The sequence below is a fragment of the Sander vitreus genome, chromosome 13 (genome assembly GCF_031162955.1).
Source record: "Sander vitreus isolate 19-12246 chromosome 13, sanVit1, whole genome shotgun sequence".
In the NCBI taxonomy this organism is placed as follows: domain Eukaryota; kingdom Metazoa; phylum Chordata; class Actinopteri; order Perciformes; family Percidae; genus Sander; species Sander vitreus.
In genome coordinates this window covers 75,492-86,353 of record NC_135867.1, presented here as the reverse complement: position 1 = coordinate 86,353, position 10,862 = coordinate 75,492, and the positions used below count along the sequence as shown (strand labels likewise).

Below are 10,862 nucleotides of genomic sequence, written 5' to 3'. Positions count from 1 at the left end.
TGTAAAAACTGTTGTTCGGCCAGGACAACAACTCTGTGTTTCCTGAATGAAAGCTGTCAATCAATGTAAACTAAGGAGGTCCAGCAGCAGCGACCAAAATCTTGAAAAAAAAAAATGTATTTAAAATTTTGACCCGGAAAAACAAAAACTTGCACGGTGGACGGGAAGACAACACGAGGATTAAGAGCCTTATAAACAAGTAAAGAAGTTTAAAATCTATCCTAAAAGACACTGGGAGCTGAAACTCTCCTTCTTGTTGTAGTTGAAAGCCTGTCAGCAAAGTTCTGCAGTTTGTCAATTGATTGTTTTGAAAAACCGGTAAATAGAGCATTATAGTAAACCAATCGACTTGAAATAAATGCAGTTTTTCTGCATTTTCATGGGATGAAACGATCCCCCCCCCCCCCCCCCCCCTTTGGGGTCCCCTGCTGGAGCTGCTACCCCCGCGACCCGACCCCAGATAAGCGGATGAAGATGGATGGATGGATGGATGAAAAGATCGTACCTTAACAATATTTCTTTAGTGAAAGAAAGAAGCTCTAGTGTCTTCATTAATCAGAGGTGTGTTTTGGGCGTAACATGCAATCAACCAATCAGAGATCATCTCCCATTCCCTTTAAAAGCCAGGTGCGTTTGGACCTTGGAGCATTGCTGTTATGATGGAGGATTTGCTCCGTAATATTTGTATTTGTAATCTTCTGCATGTGTGTGTGCTGCTGTGCGTCCCTGTGTGTGTAACAAGCATAGTGTGCGCACGCTGTGTACGAGCCTAGGAGCATTTTACTAATGCTCTGTTAAAATAACAATGAAATGCTGCGTTATTGACTTTAGACCAGGTTTTTGTTGGTCAATGGTGCCATCACTTCCCGCTGCCTCAAGATAGCAATACGCCCAGAATGCACCTGAACACACCTCAATGTAAGACCAGCACGCCCAAAATGCACCTGAACACACCTCCCTGTAAGACCAGCACGTGCAGAATGCACCTGAACACACCTCCCTGTAAGACCAGCACGCCCATGGACCACAGATGGGCGCAGGTGAATTTATTTAAACGACGCGGGCGCTCAACGGGAAACTGACAACTGGGTCGGTCTTAAACTAGCAAAGACACTTGCGCCGGGTGCAAGATAGGGCCCCTAGAGAGAATGATGATAAGCACATAAAAAACATTCTAGATCTGCACAAGCACTATCCTCGTAACAACTTTTGAGATGGCTACAATTAACGAGATGAGAGACTGAGGCCCAGCTGCACCAGATGCAGCAGCAGTGTGTTACGAGCTTTACGAGATGAAGCTTTGTCTGTGGAGGCTGACCTGCCTGCTATCATCACATGACTGCCACACCAGCTGATACAAACAGAAAACAAATGTACACTTTATCATAATTATCATATCATATCAATATATGACATTGGGCCAAGAAACATTACAAATGTACCACAAGAAGTTTTCATTTCCAGGCTCTCTAGGTTTTCAAATGGTAAATCTAACAGTAAAGTAACTTGTGTGAGTGTATTTAGTAAACTGAATGTCCAAGCCGCAATAATTTCCACTGCTGTGTTTCTGATTGTGACGATGGAAGAGTGCCTCCATGTATTCAGAACGAGGCCTTTATCCGAATGTTCGACCAAGACTTGTGGGATATGTCGGTATTATTCAGGTTTCAGAAGCGTTCTTTGGACACGTATACAGAGCATTCAGAATATGTGTCTCAATCAGGGTTTTTACTGCAGTTTGTGACAGTTTACGGTCAGCTCTGTGCGTTGTTATGGTTGTTGTACACAAACCAACCAGCTGACATTTGCAGGGCTGCGGTAGAGATGCATGGCCAAAAGAAAACGAGAAACACAACTACTTGATCAAAGACTTGGATATCAACAGGTTTTTGGATATGAGGTGACCTTTTCAAGAAGCTGGTTGAAGGAATGAAAGAGGGACGCTCCAAAAAGTCATTTAAGTCAGTTTATTTAAGAAGGGGACAGTGCAAATTAATAAAATGCCATAATTAGCCAAAATGCTGTTTTTCATCTGTAGTACCCTGGCCTCGATGTACACAAGTCTGCCACCGGTGGAAAGCAGTGGTGGCCTAAAGGTTAGAGAAGTGAGGCCGAGGGTTCAATCCCCACACCAACAGGATAAAATCTGGGTGGGGAAAGTGAAAGAGCAGCGCTTATCCCTCCCTCATTAGCCCCACTGAGGTGCCCTTGAGCAAGGCCCTTCATTTCTGTCTCTAACATATACTCACAGAAACAGATCTGTTACATATAAATGCACAGCTAGGGTATAGTCAATTCAATTGTATTTATAGTATCAAATCATAACAAGAGTTATCTCAAGACACTTTCCAGATAGAGTAGGTCTAGACCACACTATCATTTACAAAGACCCAACAATTTCCCACAAGCAAACATTTGGTGCAACAGTGGCGAGGAAAAACTTCCTTTTAGGCCGAAACCTGCATACAGACCCTGGACACAGACACAGTATACAAAGACAGTATATATATATATATATATATATGTGTATATGTGTGTGTATATATATATATATATATATATATATGTGTATATGTGTGTGTATATATATAGTAGAAGTAGTGGTATTTTCTTTATTTATTCATGCTGGCACAAGGTGATAACTACTGTTGACATTTTAATTAGGGCTGTTTATTTCACATTACAAAACAACTACTTTATTAATATTTTTTTATGCGCCAGCAAAAGTTTCCACCTTCCAAATATATTTTGACTTCCTACACTGGCCCCATGTGAGAGGCTGTGATTGGTCTGCCCATGGCCTGGCTGGCTGGAAATGTCTGAATGCGAGGGTGTTGTTTCTGTTTCTCTCTCTCTTTCTCTCAAAAAGAAACAAAAATACATTGTCATGATCACGATCGATAACCAGAACTTTGGTTTTATCAATATTTATTTGCAGAAAGTTAGAGGCCATCCAGTCTTTGATGGCAGCAAGATTGCTATAATAAATTTTCAGGACTAAACAAGACAGTGGCACCGGCAGGATTCTATTGCAGAGTACGTTGAAGAAGCTCTCATTCAGTAACTCATATGAAAAGTCATGTAGAAGGCCAATTACACCACAAGCAGCCAGTTACACACACACACACACACACACACACACACACACACACACACATTTTCACACTATAGTTTCACAGATGGTCAAAACAATGTAGTCATAGCTGTAGTGACTTTCAGCAAAAATAATATAGGCCTATCTAAATAAGCAACTGAGAGGTGAGCGTATGAACTTGTTTCAGCCGTGTTTTCTGGGCTATAAATAAACTAATGTCCAGTTTGTGTGTAACTTTGGATTTGCAGATCCATTTATTGACAGTTAGGTATAAACATGCTCACTGTAATGTTCCACTATACGAGTCGGAGACAAGGTTTTATAGATCACTCAAGACAGCGCCGAGAAAACCTACAGATGTGTTGCAGTGTGTCACAGAAAAACAGAGCTCTCAATCCCCGGTAAAATCCAACCCTGTTAACAACAACAACAACAACAACAGAGGTGCATAAACAAAGAAATGTACACAGGGTGCGTACAGGGTCACGACTGCTGACGCCACTGAAATGAGACAGAACTGGGGAAATGAACGGTGAGCATTTGCATTTGATTACATTGCTGCCTGATTGGGGCTGCCGGTTACAGCGTTCCCGCTCAATACTGGACCAATGTCAATGATTTTTGTCCACATTACATGTAATACATAGGAAGTCAGGGTCCAGGTTTGAAAAAAAATACTACTGGAAAACTACAGGAGTTTTCAATTTGTTTCTTGCTAAATCAAGGATATGCTTCTTCTTGGGTTGTTAAGACTCCATTTACAAGCAAATACAAAAGCCTGATCCTCTTCATGAAGTCTAGGGTGAGACCTTAGCCTTGACTGAGATGACTGAGAGTTTCAGTCGACAACATAGACGGTTTATGAGGACAGGTCTGATGGTCTGATCTCTTATGCCATAAATGAGAGAACTCAGACATCTGGGCAAGATGAAAATACACACATATAAAACACTATAGACACGCACAAATACTATCCTTGTTAAAATTCTCGAAAGAGCAATGATGATGGGGTTGTAAATGGTTGAGGAGAGACTGAGGCCCAGCTGCCCCATATGCAGCAGCAGTGTGTTACGAGCCTTTAGAGCTGAAGCTTTGTCTGTGGAGGCTGACCTGGCTGCTATCATCACACCAATATAGGAGGAAGTGATTGCCACACCAGCTGATACAAACAGAACACAAGTGTACACTTTATCATAAATATCAGACATTGGGCCAAGAAACATGGATATGTGAGAGCAAAACTCTTTCATCTGCAGGCTCTCTAGGTCTTTAAATGGAAAATCTAACAGTAAAATAACTCGTATGAGTGTATTTAGTAAACAGAAGACCCAAACCACAATGATAGCCACTTCAGTGTTTCTGATGGTGATGATGGTAGAGTGCCTCAGTGGGTAGCACACAGCTACACATCTCTCCAGAGACATCACCACCAGTGTGAGAGGAGAGATTTCATTTGTGAGATCAGCGAGCATGTTGAGAACACCACATAAAGGATATGTCAGCCTTAGTTTAGAAACAGCCAGTATGTATAGTACTTGACCCAGTGCCATCAGTACAGTGTCTGCAAAAAGGAGGTTAAACAGAAGAATGTAACGGTAAGTCTCACGAAAAACAGTTTTACTTCTCAAGGTGAATAACATGGTTCCCATTAATGTAGAGAAACACACAGCACGGCACTGTAGTCACAGTGGAGAACAACAATATTTCCAGTAACCCCTGAGACTGCTGTTCAGCAGTGACATTGGTCAGAGACTGATTTGCATACAACATGTTAAGACAGTCACCTATTGAACACAATGGATTTCTTCCAGATTGTATTTCCACGACAACTAAGATCCAACGTCAGCAGACATGCCTATTGAGTTCACATGAAAAATCTCAAATCACAAAGGGTTTGTGCTTGCTTCTATGTGAGCAAAGCTGGTCTGTGAGGTTTGTCCACACTTATATACTGTATATGAGCTCTGTCTTCACACCCATTTCATGTGACACCATCACATGTCCGTATGGCATCAGGATTATGTCATATCCCGGGAGTGCGATAAAACATGCTCCACGAGCAAATTATATATAGATATCACTCTTCATGCACTAGTTCAACCAGGGCTGGACTGGGACAAGAAATTGGCCCTGGCATTTTTTGCCCAGGCGGCCCAAACCCACCGTGATTGGTCAGACACATTCCCTGCAGACAGTCCTCTTAAAATATGCGCGCATTCTCTGATATGAGTTGCCTAGTGTTCTGCGTTCATGTGATCGTTTTGGATCCTTCAAGAGGGGTCTCAAGACTTATCTGTTGATCTTACACTTAAATAATTCATTCATTCATTCTTAGAGTTATGATTTGTATATTTATGGTATTTTTATTATTGATATTGTATTGCCATTATTGTTATTACTATTTTGCTTAATATTGGCTTAGCAACTTTAAAAACAGTTTACTGCCCGCATGGCGGCAGTCGGCGAAGGCGAATCTCCTCTGAAGGCCGGCTGCGAAGGCGAAACTCATCTGTGGGCCGGGCAGGCGAATGGGCAGCTGGGCTGAAGACAGGCGATGGGCCAGCTGAGCTGGAGACAGGCGAAGGGTCAGCTGAGCTGGAGACCGACGACGGGTCAGCTGGGCCAGTCGCCGCCAACAAGGCAACACGATCAGGAGTTGGTGGGTCTGCCAATAAGGTAACTGGAACAGTCACAGGAATCAAGGCAACAGGATCAAAAGTCGGCAAATCCACCAACAGGGTGACTGGAGCAGAAATCGGCCGGACTACCGACAAAACACGGGGAGCAGAAGTCGGGCGGACCACCGACAACAAAGTCAAAGTCTCTGGGACGCCGGAGACGGGCAAAGTCTCAGGGGTACCGGGGAAGGGCATAGTCTCTGTTGTGCCGGACAACGGCACAGTCTCTGGGGCCGCGGTCAACAAAGGCTCTAGAAGACTGTTCAGCGCAGACTCTGGGAGAACGGTCAGCGCAGACTCTGGACGACTGGAAGAGCGGTCATCGAAGGCTCTGGACGACTGGAAGACTCTGGAAGAGCGGTCATCGAAGGCTCTGGACGGCTGGACGTCAGCTTAGGAACAATGGTCAACTCGGACTCGGGAACACTGGTAGACTCAGGAACAGTAACACTGGTCAGCACGGACTCTGGGTCGCTGGAGACCTCGGGCTCAGGACCGCTGGACAGCACAGGCTCAGGACCGCTGGACAGCTCAGAATCAGGCTTGCTGCACAGCATGGGCTCCGGAATACAGGTCAGCTCAAGCTCAGGCTCAGGAACACAGGTCAGCTCAGGCTCAGGAACACAGGTCAGCTCAAGCTCAGGAACACAGGTCAGCTCAGGCTCAGGAACACAGGTCAGCTCTGGTCCGACAAGAGGTTGATACAGGGCATGGCGCTGGGAGCCATGTTTTCCCTTCCTCTGTCTTCGGCCTCCACGAGTCCCAGGAAATATAGCCAGACGGGTCCCCTCAAAGGACTGCTTGCTGTTGGGGGTACCCGCTAGACAGGTAGTAGTTGAGCAAACAGACAAAAGTTCCGGGGAAGCAGGCGAGGAAGCAGGCTGGGTCAGGAACAGAGAACCTGTAGCTAGGAAGCTAGTAGGCCGAGAAACAGGCAGGCTGGTTGTCTGCTGCACATGAGGCTCGGAAAGGCCGTCAGGCTTGGAGACAGAGAGGCGAGTTGGCTGCTGAAACTCTGGAAGGCTGACAAGCTTGGAGACTGAAAAGCTAAACTCTCTTTCAGTAGCCTGCCAGCGAGCCTCCATGATGCACCTAGCAAGGGCAGGATCCTCCTCATACAGACCGCGGAAAAATTCAATCATGAATTCACCATTAGAGTCCAACGGGTGAATGAGAGGCTCAAAAACTGCTGGGTCCATTTGTGTTCGGACCATTCTGTCACAGTTTGTCAGGAAAGACTTGGACCTAAAAGCAGTTTAGAGGTGATTTATTAAACAAAATACAGTCTTACAATATAAGTGTCCTCAGGAAGGTAGCCAGGCAGGAACATACGAAAAACAGAATCCACAACTGGAAAGAATAGCGCAGCACAAAAAACTGAATCCACGACAGCACAGAGAAAGCATCCAACAGAATACACAGCAACAGAATAAAATGATCTGACAAGAGACAAAGACAGAACAGGGACTAAATACACCAGGTACCAAGGACTAACGAGGGACAGGTGACACAACAGGTGAAACACATCAGGGCGGGGCAGAACAATCAGAACAGGCGGGAAAACACAAGACAGGAAGCAAAACAAGACAAGACTAGGGAGAACAGAGAACTTTCAAAATAAAACAGGAAACAGAACATATACAGAAACACACAACCATGACACCATTGAATATTGAAGTCATGAATATGTGTTTCGGCATGGCTGGCTGAGTGGCACTACCCATAGTATTGAAAGGGAAAAACGTCCCCACCTCTGCTTTTTTCAGAAATCGCACCCTGGCTGTGAGCCTGGCCAGCAGTCTGATTATTCCAGAAACAGAAATAATGATTCATGACATGGTGTATTAATGTTAACGTTAATCCATCCATCCATCTTCATCCGCTTATCCGGGGTCGGGTCGCGGGGGTAGCAGCTCCAGCACGTTAACGTTAATGTGATTGTGTTATATCGTACTAATAGCCTAAGTTGAACATGCCACAAATAAGTGTAATCTGGTATCATTAGTCATGTTAGCTTAGGCTATAACGTTAGCTCTAATAGATAAGGGTGCATCGCGAACATCAGCAAAGATTAAGGACATTTCAAAAGCATCTCCCATATCCCAGCATCAGAACGGATGTGAGACACATAGCCTATATTCTTTTATTCTTATTCTCCTTTGTTTACGGTGCTATCTTGCGCTACATCGTTATAAAGACTGTTGTTCGGCCAGGACAACAACTCAGAGTTTCCTGAATGATAGCTGTCAATCAAGGTAAACTAAGGAGGTCCTTGGGTGGGATCGGTTTGAAAGTGACCAATCAGAGGAGGGCCAGTTCCTCCTTGGTTTCCGCCCCCAAAATGTCAAAAGTCAGTTTCATGCGGAGGTGCTGAAATCAACTTCGCGAGCAGAGTTTACCTGCGAGAGCGTGTATGCCCTCCTCCGCTCGCACAGGAGACACTCGCAGGTGCGTGGACTGCTGTCTGTGCGTGCTGCTTAGTTTTATACGTGCAGGTGCCATCCTTTCCCTCTCCCTATGTTAAGTTTTACGCTCGCAGCTGCCAGCTCACTTTCGATTGTTGAACTAGTGCACAAAGAGTGATATCTGCGTGTGTGAAATTATATAATTTGCTTGTGGAGCATGTTTTATCGCGCTCGCGAGATATGAGATAAATCTGACGCCATACACCCGCATCAGCTTCCAGGTACCGTATGAATGTGTAACTGTGTGAATGTCATCAGGGTGTTCCTGCAAAAGAGAGGCTTCCTCTCAGTGAACCTTCCCTGAATTAAAAAAAAATAAAAATCCTATTTTGCACGACTGCATGTAATGGAGATACAAAAACTGCCTCCAAGATTTCTAAAAAATATACATATTTACCAGTTTAGGTCAATATCCTAATCTAAGCCATCCTTTTTATTTCCATTCCATTCATTAAATCTTCATTTCTGTCTCTAACATATACTCACAGAAACAGATCTGTTACATATAAATGCACAGCTAGGGTATAGTCAATTCAATTCAATTGTATTTATAGTATCAAATCATAACAAGAGTTATCTCAAGACACTTTACAGATAGAGTAGGTCTAGACCACACTCTATAATTTACAAAGAACCAACAATTTCCCACAAGCAAACATTTGGTGCAACAGTGGCGAGGAAAAACTTCCTTTTAGGCCGAAACCTGCATACAGACCCTGGACACAGACACAGTATACAAAGACAGTATATATGTACATATATATATGTACATATATATATGTACATATATATATATATGTACATATATATATATATATATATATATATATATATATATATATAGTATATATATCTGGTAACAACAATAACAACAGAGGTGCATAAACAAAGAAATGTACACAGTGTGCGTACAGGGTCACGACTGCTGACGCCACTGAAATGAGACAGAACTGGGGAAATGAACGGTGAGCATTTGCATTTCATTACATTGCTGCCTGATTGGGGCTGCCGGTTACAGCATTCTCGCTCAATACTGGACCAATGTCAATTATGTTTGTCCAGATTACTCACACATACATTACATGTAATACATAGGAAGTCAGGGTCCAGGTTGGAAAAATACTACTGGGAAACTACAGGAGTTTTCAATTTGTTTCTTGCTAAATCAAGGATATGCTTCTTCTTGGGTTGTTAAGACTCCATTTACAAGCAAATACAAAAGCCTGATCCTCTTCATGAAGTCTAGGGTGAGACCTTAGCCTTGACTGAGATGACTGAGAGTTTCAGTCGACAACATAGATGGTTTATGAGGACAGGTCTGATGGTCTGATCTCTTATGCCATAAATGAGAGAACTCAGACATCTTGGCAAGATGAAAATACACACATATAAAACATTCTGGGCACGCACAAATACTATCCTTGTTACAATTCTCGAAAGAGCAATGATGATGGGGTTGTAAATGGTTGAGGAGAGACTGAGGCCCAGCTGCCCCATATGCAGCAGCAGTGTGTTACGAGCCTTTCGTGCTGAAGCTTTGTCTGTGGAGGCTGACCTGGCTGCTATCATCACACCAATATAGGAGGAAATGACTGCCACACCAGCTGATACAAACAGAACACAAGTGTACACTTTATCATAAATATCAGACATTGGGCCAAGAAACATGGATATGTGAGAGCAAAACTCTTTCATCTGCAGGCTCTCTAGGTCTTTAAATGGAAAATCTAACAGTAAAATAACTTGTATGAGTGTATTTAGTGAACAGAAGACCAAAACCACAACGATAGCCACTTCAGTGTTTCTGATGGTGATGATGGTAGAGTGCCTCAGTGGGTAGCACACAGCTACATATCTCTCCAGAGACATCACCACCAGTGTGAGAGGAGAGATTCCATTTGTGAGATCAGTGAGCATGGTGAGAACACCACATAAAGGATATGTTAGCCTTAGTTGACAAGCAGCCAGTATGTATAGTAACTGACTCACTGCCATCTGTACAGTGTCTGCAAAAAGGAGGTTAAACAGAAGAATGTAACGGGAAGTCTCACGAAAAACAGTTTTACTCCTCAAGGTGAATAACATGGTCCCATTAATGTAGAGAAACACACAGCACGGCACTGTAGTCACAGTGGAGAATAACAATCTTTCCAGTAACCCCTGAGACTGCTGTTCAGCAGTGACATTGGTCAGAGACTTATTTGCATATGACATGTTTGCGAAGCAATTAAGACAGTCACCTATTGAACACAATGGATTTCTTCGAGATTGTATTTCCACGACAACTAAGATCCAACGTCAGCAGACATGCCTATTGAGTTCACATGAAAAATCTCAAATCGTCCACGTACATTTTCCCCTCTCAACAGTTAGCAGGTTAAGGGTTTGTGCTTGCTTGTATGTGAGCAAAGCTGGTCTGTGAGGTTTGTCCACACTTATATACTGTATATGAGCTCTGTCTTCACACCCATTTCATGTGACACCATCACATGTCCGTATGGCATCAGGATTATGTCATATCCCGGGAGTGCGATAAAACATGCTCCACGAGCAAATTACATAATTTCACACTGGCAGATATCACTCTTCATGCACCGTTTTTTGGGTTAATGGACTACCAAACGC

At 43.6% G+C, this 10,862-nt stretch overlaps 2 protein-coding genes across 2 annotated transcripts; both read right to left on the bottom strand.

The window, feature by feature from the left end:
* Positions 1-3,891: 3,891 nt before the first annotated feature.
* Positions 3,892-6,986, bottom strand: LOC144528167 (odorant receptor 131-2-like). The gene is made up of 2 exons (XM_078266645.1): positions 6,923-6,986; positions 3,892-4,628 (listed from the first exon to the last, which is right to left on the bottom strand). The coding sequence occupies exons 1-2, from the start codon at positions 6,984-6,986 to the stop codon at positions 3,892-3,894; spliced, it is 801 nt and encodes a 266-aa protein (XP_078122771.1).
* Positions 6,987-9,479: 2,493 nt separating this feature from the next.
* On the bottom strand, positions 9,480-10,451 carry LOC144528166 (odorant receptor 131-2-like). Its single transcript, XM_078266644.1, has one exon. It carries the CDS (start codon positions 10,449-10,451, stop codon positions 9,480-9,482), a length of 972 nt encoding a protein of 323 aa, XP_078122770.1.
* Between the last annotated feature and the right edge of the window lie 411 nt (positions 10,452-10,862).